The sequence below is a fragment of the Diuraphis noxia genome, unplaced genomic scaffold, assembly GCF_037042655.1.
Source record: "Diuraphis noxia isolate RWA-SAM2 unplaced genomic scaffold, SU_Dnox_SAM2 contig0005, whole genome shotgun sequence".
Lineage (NCBI taxonomy): Eukaryota > Metazoa > Arthropoda > Insecta > Hemiptera > Aphididae > Diuraphis > Diuraphis noxia.
In genome coordinates, this window is record NW_028301715.1 from 40,124,949 (window position 1) to 40,145,616 (window position 20,668).

General features: G+C 30.0%; 3 protein-coding genes across 6 annotated transcripts; 2 read left to right on the top strand and 1 right to left on the bottom strand.

The window, feature by feature from the left end:
• Positions 1-283: 283 nt before the first annotated feature.
• mRpL27 (mitochondrial ribosomal protein L27) lies at positions 284-1,121 on the bottom strand. Its single transcript, XM_089228498.1, has 3 exons — positions 933-1,121; positions 662-831; positions 284-596 (listed from the first exon to the last, which is right to left on the bottom strand). The coding sequence occupies exons 1-3, from the start codon at positions 988-990 to the stop codon at positions 393-395; spliced, it is 432 nt and encodes a 143-aa protein (XP_089084624.1). The 5' UTR covers positions 991-1,121; the 3' UTR covers positions 284-392.
• A 173-nt stretch (positions 1,122-1,294) lies between these two features.
• Positions 1,295-5,796, top strand: ND-49 (NADH dehydrogenase (ubiquinone) 49 kDa subunit). Its single transcript, XM_089228497.1, has 11 exons — positions 1,295-1,478; positions 1,555-1,780; positions 1,846-2,047; positions 2,282-2,469; positions 2,824-2,987; positions 3,047-3,166; positions 4,446-4,575; positions 4,640-4,736; positions 4,798-4,938; positions 5,000-5,059; positions 5,653-5,796. Exons 1-10 carry the CDS (start codon positions 1,396-1,398, stop codon positions 5,035-5,037), a joined length of 1,389 nt encoding a protein of 462 aa, XP_089084623.1. The 5' UTR covers positions 1,295-1,395; the 3' UTR covers positions 5,038-5,059; positions 5,653-5,796.
• Positions 5,797-7,185: 1,389 nt separating this feature from the next.
• Nadsyn (NAD synthetase) lies at positions 7,186-11,780 on the top strand. Of its 4 annotated transcripts, XM_089228495.1 has the most exons (4): positions 7,186-7,743; positions 9,202-9,240; positions 9,322-9,578; positions 9,662-11,780. In XM_089228495.1, the coding sequence occupies exons 3-4, from the start codon at positions 9,330-9,332 to the stop codon at positions 11,567-11,569; spliced, it is 2,157 nt and encodes a 718-aa protein (XP_089084621.1). In that variant the 5' UTR covers positions 7,186-7,743; positions 9,202-9,240; positions 9,322-9,329; the 3' UTR covers positions 11,570-11,780. The 4 variants fall into 4 exon arrangements, with proteins under 4 accessions (XP_089084621.1, XP_089084620.1, XP_089084622.1 ...); XM_089228494.1 differs by lacking the exon at positions 9,202-9,240 and having other exon boundaries at positions 7,186-7,829; XM_089228496.1 differs by lacking the exon at positions 9,202-9,240 and having other exon boundaries at positions 7,186-7,486.
• Positions 11,781-20,668: the final 8,888 nt, after the last annotated feature.

Consider the following 20,668-nt stretch of genomic DNA (forward strand, 5'->3'; position numbering starts at 1 on the left):
TATTTTAAAAACAAAAGTTTGTATCGCCACAGGACACTCATAAAGTGATAAAAAAAATATGGTCTTCGTGTATATTTAAAGATTGTAATAACCCGATTTTAAATACCTTCATCATTAAACAAAAAAAAGGGGTGAGCATTCTTGGTGAATTACTCTGTAATCTGTATAATAGTATTCAGTCACATGTAATATGCAATCATAATATTTAATTGGAAACATGTGACAATTGATCAAATTTATTTAAATGTATGACAAAATTGAAATTAAAATAAATAAGTAAGTATTAAATTATAATATAATATGTTTATTTCATACAAATATGATTTAAAAAATCTCTACAAATAATTACAATAATAGATTGTATAGGCTGAAACCTTAATTTTAACAATAGACTAAATAGATTCAACAAGCTTAAATCGATTGTGCTGTGGCTTTGGTATAATATTAAAGAATTTTTTGTAAATTGTTTGACCTTTGCGGCTGCCATAAAATCTTTGAACCCAAGTGTGATTCCAATTTGGATCCATCTTTTCGCATGAAACAACCACTGTACCCGGTTCCAAAGCAAACAATGTGCCGTTACGCCCAAAACCAACCTGTGTGTATAAAAAAAATTATTAATTCAATATTCTAAAAATTAAAAAAGTTTATAGCAACTTACATGAAGACCTGGATGAAATCTCAGGTCTCTCTGCAACACTAACATGGTGCCAGCCTGAACTTCACGGCCATCATTGTATCTGATACCTCTATGTTTAGGACGAACTCGGCCACCAACATTAGCAGTACTTGTACCAGATTTTTTGGAAGCATGTCGAACACTATTACGAACTAAATGAATAATTTAAACACACATGTTTCTAATAAGTTAACGCAGACTATTAATTTCAATTTAATAAAATTTTTTTTATTCTATAATTTAAATTACTTACGTAATAATGACCCTACTGTAGAAATAAGATTAGGAAATGACAAATTACTTAGCATCATAAAAACCAATAGAGAAATATAAAAACTGACACAAAAAAAATAAGAGGTGAAAATTATTAATTAATCTGACTGTGAAAATGGGAAAAACCAAAAACGGGAACTTAAATTTCTTTACAATCATGCACATGCTTCAATGCTTGTAGAATATACATAGATAATATCATGACAATATTTATCTCAATCTGACTTATCATGCTGATAATACCTGTTATCAAATATTTTGAAAAACCTGGTAAAATGCTTATTCTTCCATGGAAGACCTACAGAAATAAGTGATATAGATTGATAAAATTAAATTGCTCTAAAAAATTTCAATAGAGATAGGATATACTTAAGAGAGCTTTTCTCCTAAGCTTTTCATCTCGGTCTTTTGTTTTAGTAGTTTTACTAGTTTTCTGATTCAAAATGGCTTCAGTTTTGAATTTTGTGAAAAGAAATAACTTGGGTCATCTAACGAAGTATTTGGCAGCAAATGACCGAATTTATCAGTAAGTAAAGATAAATAAATCAATATTAAATTATTTATATTGCATGATGCTCACGAATTTTAATTATTATTCGCAGACATGTTAGGAGTGCATCAAAATGGTATCCCGGTGTCGAAGAAATGAAAAAATTCGAGCGACCTGTTATGTTTGTACCCGAAGAAGCTGGGGATTGGAAGGTGGAAGCATGGAATTCTAATCCTCAGCCCGTTGAACGAGAAGTGAAAAACATGACCATCAATTTTGGACCACAACATCCAGCTGCCCACGGCGTACTTAGATTGGTACTGGAACTTGCTGGAGAGGTAAAACTTGTGGATTACAAATTTCAAATAAATCATAACTGTATTGTATGTTTGATAAATTGTAGGTCGTCATACGAGCTGATCCTCATATTGGACTTTTGCATCGTGGTACCGAAAAATTAATTGAATACAAGACATATACTCAAGCATTGCCATATTTTGATCGCCTTGATTATGTATCTATGATGTGTAACGAACAATGTTACTCATTGGCTGTGGAAAAATTGCTAAACATTGAAATACCATTAAGAGCAAAGTACATCAGAAGTAAGAATATAAATCATTTACAGTAAAACTTCATAACAAAATAATTCTGTACCACTTGATTTTTTGTTATGGATGAATTATTGATTCTAAAATATCGGTTATACAAGACTGTTGTTATTTTCAGTCGTAAAAAGATTTTGATCTTAAAGAGAATTTGTTAAGAGATTTTAGTATATTTAATAACTCCTTTTACATTAATAAGTTTTTTTTTATAATATGTTTCTGTTTTTTAAGCATTGTTTGCAGAAATTACTCGTTTGTTAAATCATATTATGGCTATTGGCACACATGCCTTAGATATTGGTGCTATGACACCATTCTTTTGGTTATTTGAAGAACGAGAAAAAATGATGGAATTCTATGAAAGAGTATCTGGAGCTAGAATGCATGCTGCCTACATACGGCCTGGAGGCGTTTCTCAGGTATGGAAACCTCTTAATTTGTTAGTATCATTGTATATATCAATGGTATTCAAACTGTGCGTCGCGGCTCCCAGGGGCGTCGCGAGAGTTTGCAAAGGGAGCCGCGTCAAAACACCGAAAACCAACATCATACCTAGGTCCTGTATAATTATTATAAATATTATCTGCGATCATTATTGAAATGAAAACCTTACGATTCGAACATTTGAAGTTTTATTTCTAGTACTAAAGTCAATGTTATTATCACCCATATAACATATCTTCCATATTGTGAACACCCAAAGGAGCCGCGTGCTGAAAAAGTTTGAATACCTCTGGTATATATTATATTTACATCAAAATTTATTTATTTAGGATATACCACTTGGATTGATGGATGACATTTATCAGTTTTCATCTAAGTTTGGGGAACGTATTGATGAAACTGAAGATATGCTTACCAATAATGGAATTTGGATCACTAGGACACGTGATATAGGTGTTGTTAGTGCTGAAGACGCTCTAAATTTAGGTTTTAGGTTGGTTTCATACTGAATAATTAAAACTTAAATTAAATTAAAATAACGTTTTTTTTTAGTGGTGTTATGTTACGTGGTTCTGGTATCAAATGGGATTTACGTCAAACACAACCTTATGACGCATATCACCTTGTCGATTTTGATATACCTATTGGTACTCGTGGTGATTGTTATGACAGGTTAGTTATTTTTAATTGGTAAAGTAAGGATATGCTCTAAAAACTTATAAAATGTACCCTTAAAACAGTTAAAACCTTAAAAATTATAAAAATTTCATAATAATCTGTATTCAAATATATACTCTCAAATTGTTGCATTGTGCATTAGTTTTTTAAAATAAAATATAAAAATGTTATTGTGAACTTAATGCTTATCATCTTTGTTTTCTGAAATAAAAATAATCAATCAAATTACTAATCATTCTCTTACACCATAGTTTACAGGCATATAAAATATGACTGATCATCAATAATAGCATTGGAGATTTAACCTAATTAAACATTTTTGTTTAAAATAAATTTTAAAAAGAAACAGTACTTAAATAAATTATTATATTTGAAAATATTGCAATTAAATGCAATAATATGACCATAACATTTGTAATCTTAACATCGGCTGTTAGGTATCTTAAAAATATACTGAATAGAAAATAAGCATATTTTTATGTTCAGTTGTAAAAATAGATTTCTAGTTTATTTAGTTTTATTTGAAATTTGTTATACATTGGATTATATAATAGCAGTTGGAAAATATATTTAAAAATAAATAGGCATCTTTTTTTAATTATAACCATTTAAAGTTCAAATGTTGACATAATGTATTTAATTGATAATTTACAACTTCTTTAGTTGTTAAACATTTATATAACATTTGTATTTTATAGCTAAGAGTTGAAAATTTAAAAAGAAGGTTGTTAATTCTGGAACAAAAAAAGAATCTAAAAGTCATACATACATACACAGTTTTTTTATAGTTGTTTTAAGTTTAAATTTGGATGAAATTATGTATAATCAAGAATAACAATTTTAGTTTTATTCTTGTAATTTAAAAATGTTGTTCGCAGTTACTTCAATTTCCAGAATATATTTTATATTCTAATATTAATAGTTAATGTTATTAATGATTTATATTAATACTTTATAATATATTGTATATACTTAATATGAATGATTGAGTGAGTTGGATACATAATGATTCTGATTGATTAATTTGGAATTCATTTTATAGGTATCTACGTTTTTTTTTTTTTTTAATAATAATTATATAATTAATAAAGTATAACATATCTTAGACTGACAAATCACTTGCTTGGAACAAGTTGAACAATCAATTTCATGATCAACTATAAAATAATTATATTGAACTAATTATGAGGCGATATCGATTAATTTTTATTGATTGGTGTACCTAATGTATTTATGTTTTTATTATAAAATAATGTATTACTTGTATTTTCAGATATTTATGTAGAGTTGCAGAAATGAGGCAGTCGCTTAGAATTATTGAACAATGTTTGAATCAAATGCCAGCTGGTGAAATAAAAACCGATGACATGAAAGTATCAACACCATCAAGATCAGAGATGAAAGTAATAAATCAAAATCAAATATAGTTAGCAATTAGTACTGAAATTAACTTATTTATACTGTTAGAACTCAATGGAAGCCTTAATTCATCATTTCAAATTATTTACCCAAGGTTATCAAGTACCACCAGGTGCTACATATACTGCTATTGAAGCACCCAAGGGTAACATAAAAATATTTGTGTTTTTCTTTATATCTTAATAACCATTAATCTTATTTTATAGGTGAATTTGGTGTCTATTTAGTTTCTGATGGAACTTCTAAACCATATAGATGTAAGATCAAAGCACCTGGATTTGCACATCTTGCTGCATTAGAGAAGATAGGAAAGAAACACTTCCTTGCTGATATTGTCGCTATTATTGGTAATTATTGTTTTTAAGTATTGAATAGTGCCTCATTTACATTCAATATTTGTGTTTTTAGGAACACTTGACGTTGTCTTTGGTGAAATTGATCGTTGAGTATTTGTACTGGTGTTTGTTGGTAAGTAAATATTTGTTCATATTTGAAGCTAAGTAATTTAATGTAATGTAATTTGTTATTCAATAATAATTATTTAAAATAAATTATATTAAGCGTAGGTACACGCATTTTATTGATTTTAAAGTTATTGTATTGTCTAGATTACCCAATATATTATACTAAATCGTGTAAGATTAAATATTTAAATTTAACATTTGACTGTTATCCAAGCGATCTAGAAAATTATTTCGATAAAATATTGTATTCTATGAATATTAAATAGTATTCTTTACTCATTATATACATATTATATTATTATACTTGATAGAAAATAATTAAATCATCCCTTGTTACTATTTAATGACCCATGGTTATAAATATTTCAACTCATTTTCTTTTTCTCAACAAATGTTCTCAGAAAATAACAAAAACCATAATGATTAAATATTTTTTTTTATATTACATTTTTAAATAGTAATAATTTGTAATAATTTATTTTTTTAAATACAAATTCTTTTTGAAGATTAAAACAAATTGTGTAAATTATTAAATTTTAATTTTACATGCTTTGATTTTACATATTATGTTGTAGTATCTAACAATTTTTTTTTCAGGCACAAGTACATTCTTTTCCTGGAAATTGTATCATATATTACATCAAGATGTTATGTGTTTTTGTAGAGACAAAACTGTAAAAACATTGAAATTATGTTGTTTTTATCTAAGTATGCTGCAATAGTGCGAGTTTACTAGTTAAATATTAGTTGATATTTATTTTTAACTCATAAACCCTTCTCTAAAATCCTTGGAGTTCAACATATTTTTGGCTATTCCCTGTACAAATGTTCACTTCTATGTACTAAGTGAAATTAAATTATGTGTAAACATAAAAACATTTTACCCTTCTAAATCATAATACATTGAAATACATTATCTAATTATTATTCAAAACTAAAAACAGTGGCATCCATAATTTATTTTAAATTGTTAATACCTAATGGCTTTTAGTTATTTTAGCAGTTATTTACATAGTATACATGACAAAGTTATGAACAATAAAAATTAAAATAAATTGAAAAAAATAATAGGTAAGTGATCAACACGCTATTTTTTTTTTTTATTATTATTGAATTAAAGTGTTTCTGACATACAAGGTCATCAAACTTATTGATATAATAAAGAATTTTTAACATCATTAAGTTGTTAAGCGTAAATTAATTACAATATATACAGTAAATTAACACGCTATTGAGAAGCATGATTCTTGTTAACCGTGCCTCCATGGGCATATAAAAATTTAAACTGTACCTCTGTCAAATGATACTATTCACACCAGGATTCCTAATATGTCCACTTACATTTTGAAACAAGTAATTTGCGGAATTAGATTCAACGACTTTCCCTTCAGTATACAATTGGAGTAATGGAGTAAAATACTGATATTTCTCAATGCAGCCAATTATTAGTTTTTGTACGTTATATATATTATTCTGTTACTATTAAAGAAAAACTTTTAATTTGTCAACCATTGTTGAAAACTACAAAGACAATAGACATGTTTGAAATTTTCAGAATAGCAATTTTGTACTCAGTTTTTTATTTCTATAAATAATTATATAATTAAACAGACTACAGGCAAGTAGGTTCTTAGTTTAGTATGTACTACCATGGCATTACGAAATTCGTAATAATATACCTAATATTCACAATTAATTACGTCTTTAGAATTGATAATTTAAAAAAAAAAATTATATAAATATAAAATTTAACAATTATATTCATGAACCTATTATCACTTATGAATACTGTTTACAGTTATCGCATCCCTATCACAGAATAGATAAAATGTCCCTATTATATTTTTTTATGGATGATACTTCATAGATATTAAATTATGGATTGGCTATGGCAATATTAATAAAATAGAATGAAATGTGCCGGAATGGCGAAGATAGAAAGACTTTTATCAATGCCTCTCTTTCTAGCAAATACCTCAGCATAAATTATTTACAAAAATTATATATATATTTATGTTAATAGTTAAGACAATAAGACCAGTGTCCTGTATTTTAAAATTAAATTATTTTCATGATCGTTCTCATATGATAAGCGATAAGCATCAATGGCCTTATCTATCCATTCAAGATAAAATAATATAATATTTTTTGTACCTATTCGAATGATTCACTGATATTAAAACCGGATACCGGACCATGGCAGTTAAAATGTTTAAAGTTTTGATCTTTGAACCACCCACTCTTTTAAACGACTGTGAAATGAACTTAACTAATTACGTTTTAATAATTTAACGACATTCCCGTGCTTATAAAAAATTATAGCGGAAAGACTATATATATGTTTACTCTATTATTTATCACCTACCCACTAAATTTTTAAGGCAGTTCAATCGAACTATCCAGAGTACGTGTTCGACGGATATAAATACTGGTCAGTGGTCTCCTCAGTATCATATTATCTACCTTGGCTCAATCATATTAAAGAGGTGGTATCGACTAAATTATAATAGTATAGTGAGTAGTGACCTCAAACAGCAGTCAAACCAAAAACCTGTGGACTGTGGTAGTGCTTTTCCAACTACGTAACTAAGGAAACGCAATTCAAGCAAATCGCATGTATTTTGTAACGTTTTAAAGTATGAAAACTGATTGATCAAACACTATCGTGAACACTAACCTGTGTTAAATGTGAGTAACAATAAAATTAGTAATCAATAATAATATTTTTTCGTGATTTGCCGAATTAAGTAAAATTTTCTATACCTACGTTCTTGGTGAGTAAGAACTTATAATATTAAATATTATAACTATAGTTTTACAAACTTACCTATTTATAATACCTAATTTATAACTGGGTATTAAATTATTGAGAGCCAATAGGTATTATTAGTGTTATTGTTATTATTACTATTATATTTTATTTTATTATTATTATTTATATTAAGCCTCGGCGTCAAAGGCCATTGGCGTTGGTTTACAATAGGTTACATATATATACAATTATTTACAGGTTATATACAATTTATAAGCTTGGGCTTAAATATAAATGTTATCATACTATTATATTATTGTTGTAAATAATTTGTAATTTATATTCAAAAAAAAATGTATACCTACCTAGGTAAAAATAAAAACAATTAAATATAATTAAGAGTACAACGATCGAATGCCAACGTTGTTGAACTTTCAAATAATAATGTATACAATTAATACATTTGTATACCAAAGATTAGCTGTCTAGATGTAATTTTAAAATGCTATACATTATTAACAATATATCAATTATTATAAATTCTAGTGATCTTCCAACAAAATTTGTTCAGGTGAAATTGAAGCAGTTGTGTTGGCGCTTCTCAGTCTCATAGTTTTCTGAATCTTTGTACTTTAATCCAACCATAATCTTTTTGTTCTATAATTTTGCTAATAATGATAACCAACACTATTTATGCATATATATTGATATGTATGTATGTGAACAATGAATCTTTTATGTAATATTTAAAACGAATATTTGAGTAGGTAGCACAAAATATTATGAATTTTTATTCAAGCCCTATTTGTACTAGTATAAACATAAATTTGTATTTTTTTTAAATGTTTTTAATTTACAAAAATTATGTATTGACTAATTTAGAAACTTCCTCCAATTTCTAATTAATTCATTAAAACATATACAATTGAACTGTATACGTTACCTTATTCTATGAACTAAACTCTGTAATCAATCAAGTATGATGTATTAAAAGTGGTAATCGGTCAAAAAGTCCGGTATGGAAATAATTGGACAAAAAGTCCAGATTCATTTTTTGATTACCGGACAAAAAGTCCGAACACATTTTTAGTGTCGGACAAAAAATCCAAAAATACAAAATTGTCTAATTTGTCATAATCGTGTAATTATAATATTTTATATATAATATATTTTTTTTTTTTTATTTTCTTATTCTTATTATTTCTTATACCTAACATAAATACAACAGAAATTATCAAGATTTATATTATAATCCTGGTAATAACGCTATTGTAGCATGTAGATTGTAGGTATGATATTATGGTAGATAAACTATAGACGTATGGTTGCATAAACATTAGATCCATAAGACCTACCTACCAAACTATAGCGGATTTCCGTAATATTTTTTTTAGGTATAAGAAATAAGAAGAAATAAGATAATATTAAAAAAAGTAGGTACAATGGTATAATATAATGAAAGTATTACAATTACATTTATTATATTTTTTACACATCTACTTTTTATGTTTCAGTTACAAAAATGGGTCGCTTAGCTACTGTAGCCGTAAGCTGCTTGAATCAGTGGTCATTAGATTTTGATGGTAATAAACATCGTATATTGGAAAGCATTGAAATTGCAAAGCAATGCAATGCAACATATCGTAGTGGTCCTGAACTTGAAATATGTGGCTACAGTTGTGAAGATCACTTCCTTGAGAGTGACACTCTCTTACACTCTTGGCAAGTTCTGGTTGAAATAATGATTCATCAATCTTCATCAGATATTTTGGTTTGTTACAGAAATTATTTTATCATATCATGGCACTAGTTATTTTTAAATAAATTATGATAATATTAAATTTACTCATTTAGATTGATGTTGGCATGCCAGTGATGCACAAGAACTCCACTTACAATTGCCGAGTTGTGTTTCTTAACAAACAAATTTTATTGATTAGGCCCAAATTACTTATGTGTGATTCTGGTAATTACAGAGAATCACGCTGGTTTACTCCTTGGAGAAAGTTACGCACAGTTGAAGATTTTTACCTACCTAGAGTTGTGCAAAAACATACAGGTCAAACTATTGTACCCTTTGGGGATGCTGTTATTGCCACCTCTGATACGTGCATTGGATATGAAATATGTGAAGAATTGTGGACTCCAAATAGTACACATATCCCATTATGTATGGACGGCGTTGAAATAATTGTTAATAGTTCTGGCTCTTATATGGAATTGCGCAAATCTGCAATTGTTTTAGATCTGATAAAATCTGCCACTTTTAAAAATGGTGGATGTTATTTGTATAGTAATCTTAGGGGATGTGATGGCCAACGTGTTTACTTCAATGGTTGTTCAAATATTGTGATGAATGGTTCTTTAATAAAAGTTGGTACTCAATTTAATTTAAAAGAAGTAGAAGTCACATGTGCTACTATTGATCTAGAAGATATTCGCAGCTACAGAAATGCTATAAGGTCTAGATCTAGCTCTAGTTCAGAGTCGTATCACAGGATTAATGTACAAAACTTTAGTTTATCAAGAGATACATGTAAAATGCCAGATCCCATTTTAATAGAATTTAAATGTTTATCTCCTGAAGAAGAGATCTCCTTAGGACCAGCATGTTGGCTTTGGGATTATTTGAGACGTTCTAAGCAAGGCGGATACTTTTTACCTTTGAGTGGTGGTATTGATTCATCAAGTACAGCATGCATAGTATTTTCAATGTGCAATTTAATATATCAGGCATGTAAAGACGGTGACACACAAGTTTTGAATGAAGTACGCATGATAGTTGGTCAACAAAATTATTTTCCTCCAAATGCGAGAGAACTGTGCAATCAATTATTTACAACGTGTTACATGGCCACCGAGAATTCGTCTTCTCAAACAAAAAAACGAGCTGAAGAATTATCTTCTCAAATATCTAGTTATCATTTGAGTGTTGTTATTGATAAGGTTGTATCATCTGTGATCTCTGTCTTTGTTGGTCTAACTGGTAAAACACCACAATTCGCTGTATATGGTGGATCTCCGCGTGAATCTCTTGCCTTACAAAATGTACAAGCACGATTGAGAATGGTACTGACGTATTTATTCGCACAGCTAATGCTTTGGGTCCGTGGTCGACAAGGAGGACTTTTGGTTTTAGGTTCAGCTAATGTTGATGAAGCTTTAAGAGGATATATGACAAAATATGATTGTTCAAGTGCTGATGTCAATCCAATTGGTGGCATTTCAAAATCAGATCTCAAAATGTTCCTTAGATATTTTAGAACTAAGTATTCATTGTCATCAATCGATGACATAATAAATGCCACTCCTACAGCAGAACTAGAGCCCTTGGTAGCTGGACGCATTATGCAGTCAGATGAAGCTGATATGGGCATGACTTATGATGAGCTTAGTGTCTATGGAAAGTTGAGAAAGCAAAATTATTGTGGCCCGTACAGTATGTTTTGTAAGTTGTTATTATTGTGGGGTAATCAATATACGGCCGAACAAATTGCAGAAAAAGTAAAACACTTTTTTAGATGTTATGCTATAAATAGACATAAAATGACAGTCTTAACCCCTAGTTATCATGCTGAAGCATATAGTCCAGATGACAACCGGTTTGATCATCGTCCATTTTTATACAATGTTATGTGGCCATGGCAATTTCGATGTATTGATAACAAAGTTGAAGAATTAAATGAGAAAAAAAATGAAATTCCTAGGTACCATTTATCCTTAGAATCAAACAGAAGTGAAAAATATGCAGTAAATGTTTAGTAAAATTATTGTATTTTTATAGTCATATTTTAATTTTTAAATGCTATTAACAGATTAATTATATTTTTATTAACTATTTATCTAGATAAATTAAAAGTAATTTGTGGTCATGAACTATAATTGTGTACTTATTATTATTAAATTACTATGACAAGTATAGTAGATTAATTACATTTATTATTATCAATAAATAAAAGCAGTTTAAAAAATACATTTTTTTTTTATTATTATAGCTTAGCATATATTACAAGTAAAAAGAGAGAAAAAAGAAAAACTTGCAAACTGTATTGAGACTTAAGAATTACGGGAAAATCTGTTATGAGATTAGTTCTTCCAAATTTTGGTAGTATTACTTATTGCTAAGTTGTTTCTTAAGTCTTGGTACTTCATGCAATCTAGGATGATCTAACTGAACATTTTGCGCGGCATTCGTCAAAAGTTTGTAGAAAATTACAAAAATCTTGAGGATTTTTGCTGATAAGAAAAGAGGGAGTTGCGAATAAGTGTCTGATTTTTCAATCTTGTGACTGCAACTTCCTGTCGTCTGTTGAGGTAGTAAGGTGGAATCCAATAGTCAATTTGTTTCATTATAATAGGTAATATTATATTAAGAATACTAAAAAAATTATTTTAAAAATAAATTTTCTTAACATTTTGAGAAAAAACAAAAAATTTAGGTACCTAATGATTTGACATATTATAACTTTGTACCCTAGTAGGGTTCTTTTCATTAATTTATATTAATTTTGTTTTATTATAATAGTCAAATATAAGATATATTACTTATATTCTTATATTCTTAAATTATTTTATATTATTTGTTTAAAAGGATGCCACACCCACATGTGTTGTGTTGTATCTGTCTTAAAAGTGTGTAACATAGCAAATTTTATGCTCAACAGATCACATTTAGTTTGAAATTTTGAGTGAAAAGACCTCATAAAAATTAAAGGTATTAAGGTCATATTATTGTTTAGGGCATCTAATGGGATTTTTATTATATTTTTATTTTAAAGCGAGTAATGAGTAATTATAAATTTTAAAAATGTTTTTCATTTCAATTTTGGTTAATACTGTTCTGGATAGTAGTAAGTATTACCTACCATCAAAATACCTTAACTTGTTCAATTTCGTTAGTAATGTTTGGTTTTGGTTCATTAACTATTACTATCTAGGTACCTAAAAAATTGTATTTAATTTAATTATTTTTATTTTCAGTACTAAAAAATAAACATAAAAAAAAATATTAATTTGAACAAAAGCTATTCCTAAGGTCAGTTCTATCTGTTAAATCTTGAATATACATATTTAACATTTTAAATATTGGTCTTTAAAGTGTAATAAAGTTAGAACTTTAGGACCTATGTGGTTTATTAATTATTAGTAAATTAAGAATGCTAATTCATTTAATTTAATTTTTAATTAAAATTAATGTAAGTTTAAATGCACATTATATATGGTTGTTTTGTTAGAACACTAGTATCTATAATTTTTTTTATTCAGAGACATTTAGATTAACATATCTAAAATTTGATATATTGTATTAGTAAAAATTAGATTATAATTAGATTATTCGTTGGATAAAATAACATCAAATAATGAATGGATTTATTTTTATGGAGAAAATGCTGATGCTAATACTGATGCATTTCTTCCACTAACAACTTCAAAAAGTAAACAATTTGGTATATTATTAAGATTGGTATTTCTAGACTTGATAAAAAAAGAATTAATATTTTATGGTTCAAATCTATCAATGCTTTATACTCCTTAATCATTGACTAATGACTAGTGATGTACTGATGTGTTATAAGTTACTAAAAAAAAGTGAAAAAGCTGGTAGGTTTTCATCAGAAAATCTCCACTCCAAGGAAGATATCAATGAAAATCCATCAATCCGTGTATGACATTAACAGTGACCTCTTCCAGAATTCAGCAGCATTTGATACTGGAGGATTCGAACGATGTTATTGTCGTCCGACAATCCTATAATAGGAAGATTAATTTCTGTGTTTATAATATATTCTCAGCTGTATGTTTGCAGCAGTTAAAAGTTCTTCAATTTCCATGTCAGCGTTTTCACGGTGATCTATCTCTATGCCCACTAATTTTTCCATTTCAGTAAATCAACATTTTACGCGCGATTGCAGAGAATTCACGACTGGCTCTAATAATTTAGAGTGTTTTGGTATGAAGATAACACTCATTATAAAAATACTTTTATTTGCTACAGAACGCAGCACAATTGAAAAGCAACTTCTCTTGTTGCAGTGTTTTCATCTTTTGACAATTTGTCTAAAGCATACATATTATAATCATCTCAAAGTTTTCTTTAAAAATCAAAATACTTCTATATTTTTAAGACCACTGTGTCTCACATAATGCTGGTATAGGTTTGGGATACATTTCCTACGTAAAACAAATTTGCGAAAGAAGTTTTTTTTTTTTATTATTATTAATAAATTAAAGGCTTCAAATACAAAGGTTTATTAGCCTACAATGGTTTACATGTTTAATTTATAAATATAATGAAGATTTGATAGCTGTAATGTGCTGTCTTTGGTTCTTGTCTTATATGTTGGTTGTGAGGTCGGCCATCTCGATGAAGTTTACTATGTTTTTTTCTTGTCCTGGTCCGAGTGCGTCTTTGAGTGAGATGGTGTTTATGTTTGCTTTTGATCTGGCGTTATGGTAAGTGGGGCGTTCTAGGAATATATGATTATCGGTGAGTTCGCAGTTGCATGTTTCACACCTGGGTTTGAGCTCTCTACGCATAAGATAGGAGTGGGTGATTCTAGTATGTCCGAGATGCGTACTCTGGCGATCATGGTCTCTTCATGTCGTGTAAGCTTGACTGGAGGGTCCGGCCATTTAAAAGAAGGAAGTTTATAATGTCCATCGTGTACAATATAATATTCAATTTAAACTTATTCGTCAGGGTATATTTACGCTAAAACATAGAACGGCATGCACACTGTATATGTCGCACTATATTATAACAGGTATGCGTTTTGAAAAAGTGATTGGTATACAATTCTTTAATATCGACATTATCTTGGCCAGTTTGAGTAAAAGTTAATATTTATGTAAAAAGTAAAAAAACGATTAGCGTTAAGCTCGTAATATAAATAATCTACACATAGACTAATCGGTAAGGTATAAAACGATTACACTCGGTCCCACTAAACTATTTTTAGACTTCATATGTTCTTATTCAGTGGTTGAATTGAGGGAGGATGCAGAGGGACTGAGCTACTCTTCATTTTTCTTCAAATTATAGCGTACACCTTTATTATATTCATCGAGGAATAGCTGCAGGGTTATATAGTTATATTATACTATTAAATTGACTTGCTTAATTATTCGACTTCATTTAGAGTCCACCTTTATTTTTTTCCAATTCAACCACTGATCGACTTAATTTTTTTAATTTGAAAAAAAAATTGTTTAATTCAACTTGGGGCGCAAGGGTGGGCAAGTGCCCCCTTTGTCCCACTCTTGCTACGGCCGTGACACTAGTGAGTGTCACCAATTTTTTTTTAAATGCTGAGGTTAGTTTACATCATATTGTATTGAATACAATAAATTACACGATTTTAATTATATATAGATTTATGTTAAATGAAGCACGAGCTAACTATATTATAAAGAACTCACCAAACCAAGTTGCAGACCACAGACGACACAGTTTGGTTTATCCTTTTCCTGCATTAAACCACACGAGTACAACTAATAAGCGCCATGAAATTTTATCACATTCAGATGTGTAATAATATCTTTAGACAATGTATTTAAAGAGGCGGAAAGAATCTGGGAGTCATCATATTTAACTTTTTAAGAGACAAGAAATATTTTTATTAATAAAATATTTGTCAGGCCGACTGGCAACTGAGTTAGACGCTTTAGTATTTGCAGGTCATTTGTTTTGGTACTTCCGTGTTATCTCGACTACCTTAGGTACACAAATGTGTTATCTCGACTACCCAAATATTTCCAAGACTACCTATTAAATGATCAACCGTGTTAGTTCGACTACCACAATTTTTTAAATAATAAAAATAATTAATAACATTAAATTATAAGGTAGTCTTGGAAATATTTGGGTAGTCGAGATAACACGGAAGTATCTTTGTTTTTAATCACAACAGCAGCACTACTAAATAATAGATTTTCTGCTACTGTCAGAGCTATTATGACAATCTAGTTCAATTATTATGTGTATATATAGGCACCTAGGCATTGAAACAGAATTTCAGCGGTCTAAAATTCTATAAGATAAATAATCGTTTATTTGATGGATACTATATAGTTATAATTTTATACTATTGTGTATTATTTAACTATTCCGAAATGTGAAAAATGAAATGAAATACTAACTAAACATTATAATCTCCGTCGTCATAGTAATATGCAAAATATTGAATTATACCTACCAATTAATAATATAACGTTATGTGTACTAGGTATATGCAATTATACGCCAAATAACGTTAGATATATATATAATATATATATATATAATAATAATAATATGGTATAGTATCTATAGATTAGTATACGATTTCACATTTTCACGAAAACCAAAATCAGCGCACGGCCGGGAAAAAACCGCCAAAAAACAATGGAAAATATAGTGATAATAATGCTTATATCCACAATAAGTAATAATACTGTTCGTTTTCCAGGAATGCGTCTACGGATACCATGATATATAACGAGCATATAACGATGTTTGTTAGTCTATATTTAAGTATGTAAAACATATTTCATTTTATAATTGTGTATAATATTATTTTTATTTTATTTTTCTTATCATTTGTGTACGATTATTCGCTAACGCTCTACTCCACCACAAGCCTAGGCTTACAGGAGTAGACGATATATTCTTTATCAATGTATATATTTACATCATGTATTTGTATCTCATAAAGAAATTTATTTAATAAAAAAAAAAAAAAAAAAGAATATAGGAATACCTAAATTCGACGGTGCCAAAACATTACCAGGCAATTGGTATGATGACGATTTAATAATAATAATAATAATGTACGCGCGTAAACGAGTGGAAAAACGCGACGGGCGGTTGGGGCTATGACAACGAAGGAATGGAGGTACAACGGCGGCGGCGGTGCACATAGCCACAAGGCGTGATCCAGTGGTACGCGTATACATAATATTATATATATATATGTATATGTATATACGCAAGCACACGTACACGCACACGCACGCCGACTATACGACGCCGCCCCGGGCTGTAACCATGGCAACTCGGATATATACATATATTATACAAACACGTTCGAATCAATTTGTGGCCCGAGGGGCTGGCGTGGATGGTCTCCGCGTCTGGGGCGGCGGTGTCGGGGCCGGGGCGGTTTTCGTGTCCGCCGGCCATATATTGTCCTATGAATACTTTACGGGGCGAGGCGAGGCGGTGGCGGGCGACGCGATGCCAGCGCGGCGGCCGGAGGGGAGGGAGGGGCGGCCTCCCCGGGGGGCGCGAGATCCGGCAGGTCGCCGTCGTCGTCGTCGGCGGCGGCGGCGGCGTAGCGAGCGCGTCTACGCGACCCCGGGCGTTCGACGCGGACTTACAAATTAACATCGCTCCGGGCCGCGTCTCTCTCCGCCGGATCTCCTCTCACGGCGCGCGCGCTTTTGTGTGTGTGTGTGTGGTTAGGTTACGTACATGGCCGCCGTAGCCGCGCGCGACGCTCTTTGGACGGCGGAAATAGCCTCCAGGCCGCAAAGATATATATTACCACGACGACCTTTATATATACACAACACTCTTTATATACGCATTCTATATATGTATACGCGTCATATTATATATATATATATTGTGTGTAGTACTTTTGTAAGCGCCGCCGCCGTTCCCTCAACCATATATATATATATATACCATCATCGCGCATATATATATATTATATGTATATTATTATATTTAATATATAGGTACGTGTATAATATAATATTATATATCACCAGAATTGTGCGTTAAAAACACCTTCGAAACTTTTAACACTTTCCTCTCTCTCTCTCACACACGCTCACTCACTCACTCCCTATTTCCATATACCTACGTTTCAACTTTTCGATAATAATATATCATATATTATAATGCACGATAAGAATATACGTATAAATATTAAAACATATTAATGAACATAATATATATTTGAGTAAACTTAAATTATCATATCGTAGGTATATATACTATGTATATATAATAACGACGTACGCTTAGTATACCTATATTTTAGTAAATAAATAGTGGGTGGTATACTGCAAAATATTATATATACTAGGTACATATTATTTTATATTTTGTAGTGTATAATATTATTTATCAAATTATAATATAATTATATATTTTTAGTTCATGTATTAAAAATATTTTAACCCCTCCCCTTACCCCCCCCCCCCCCCCCCGAAAATTGATCCTGGATACGTGCTTGATATATAGGCACCTATATAGTAATAATTACCAAGTAATTAATTGTTTGTGTGCAAATCCATCGTTCCAGAAACTACGACGCGGCGTATTATTTTCACATGTGTATTGTTGGGTTTATGATATTAAAATGATCTGTTCACGGTTATTTTATTGTTGTTGTTATTATGTATATGTGCCAAATACGCGACGCATTGTTATAGTGCGCTAACCGTTCTGCACAAACGAAGAAATTGACGCAAATCGTAAATATTGTCAACGCGTGCGTTGGAGGATATTTGAAAAGCGAAATTCAATTTTAGACGTCAAATAACATTATAGGTATTGTATTATATTATATTATGTGTATATATAATATGTACTCGAGAGGATTTAACGGCTCATATATACGCGCACGTGGAACAAAACCGTTACACGCGCTACCTACACCTATATAATAACAATAAAAGTGTGTGGGCGCACGTCACGTATAATACGATATACATATTATAATATGATGTTAAACGAGTAGCATTTAAAATCAAAACATCACCGCGGACGAGGTACCAATTAAACCTTCAATAACACGCGGATATACGAGCGCAAGTACTTATACAATAATATAATATAATCAGTACACATTATAATCGGCAAAAATTAAATTATAATCTGTAGCAATGTGTTTGGTTAATTTATAGTTCTTGTTGACAACATAAATCATTGCATATATACTACCCGCCTAATTTTACACTAAATAATATCTAGATGTATGCCTGTATATATTATTAAAATATAGAGCATGGTACACGCGGCTGTTGTAAAACACTGGTAATCGGTTGATGATGTGTTTATATTTCGATTGTAGGAACAGATACGGCGCGGGGTTACGATTAATAATATTATTGTCGATAAGTCGTCGACGAAAAAAAAATTATGTATATCGCGATGGAAAATTAAAGAACAAATTATAACAAAGTGGGCGTGAAACAGCTGCACGTCGTGCCCAGAGGCGTTAAAATCTTCGCTACAACCCCGAATCGGTGAGAATTATGAAAACATCATTCAATGATCGCGCTGGTGAAACTATATACGTAAAATATTATAATAGTGAAGAACTATCTACATAAATAGTTACGACGTTCGTTATTAAAACAAAAACAAAACATTATTGTCAAAATCTGTATCGAGTTTGAAAATAAAGAAGTACTGCAATCGATCACCAGTCATATTTTACCCATATACTATATACATACATATACACTATAATACATCAAAATATATATCTATCATGACAGTATATATCGTGTTATATTATGGTTGTCGTCCGATTTATCATATTATATTTGTCATTTGACATTGTTAATTGTTATGGCCCCTACAAACTATATACTTTTCTGAGTAATAACTTATTACAGAATAATTTTGTAATATTATACTTTTATACTTTACTATATTTTGATACTAATAATTTACATAATTTCGCATTCGTTTCAAAAGCAACCACAGATTGATAGATACGCTATATATATATATATATATGTATATCTATGTATCATGTATGTATTTGATACGGTTGTTGTCGTCAGTCGTGACCACTATAACCAATGACCATATAACATTTTATTATACATAAGAATTTAAGATTATCGACTTATATAGGCTGATCAAGAGTAACTACGATATGTTGTACAATAATATACTATACATATATATTCTATAAATAATATATAATATCTTTGGTGAGGTTATTATAGTCGCATAGTCGCTGATAAAAAATAGGTGTAGCCGGTATAATAGGTACCGACGAGGAATTTGTCGGCGGTGCCATAATAAGCCAATAGCTCATCACAGCAAGTGCGAAATAAATTATTCGTTGAAATAATTTATGAATTTATTAAAATTAGTAATATTTAGCATTTATAAATAATATATTTTTAAGTTTTCTAGCGTTTTTTTAACTAGCAACAATTTAGTAAATGTCAAGTACCCAACAGTTAAGTAACTAATTGCGAGTGCGACTATAATGCATAGGTAGGTACAGACTGTACCGTACAGTACAACAGTTACCTATTCGTATTCATATACTTCAATCTGTAGGTATAATATTAATGCTACGAAAACACAGAATACAATATATTACGCTTTACGCGTGACAATGTGGCAATGAATCGGTTACACGTACGTTACACTGTAATAAATATTACCTTTTTGCAATTCTAGTTACGACCATGTTACATTCAATTTATAATTCATCGTAAATTAAAATATGATCCACCAACGTATATAGTGTGTCGGTTGCCATTGCGTGCTAGTTCTTTATTTTTTTTTAAAGTCAATAGGTACCTATGTGAAAATATGCGTACCTAAATGCGTAAACACTATAAACATGCGTTATTCCGTCGAATAAAAATGAGTTACCTTTTATATAAAGCACACAAAAAAAAAAAGAAAATTTGTGTTTCACTGTAAACTGTATTGAATATAATAGATTTAAATAGATTTATTATATGATACGACCGACGAAGTGACCTCGCTGTGGCTCGGAGGGGTTCGTAAACTACTTCAGGCACTGCACAAAAAGAAATAGAATCATACAGAAAAAATAGTTCAGTCCACGGTGACTCATGTCTTGTATAGGTAAGTACGTATTTATAAAATTATAA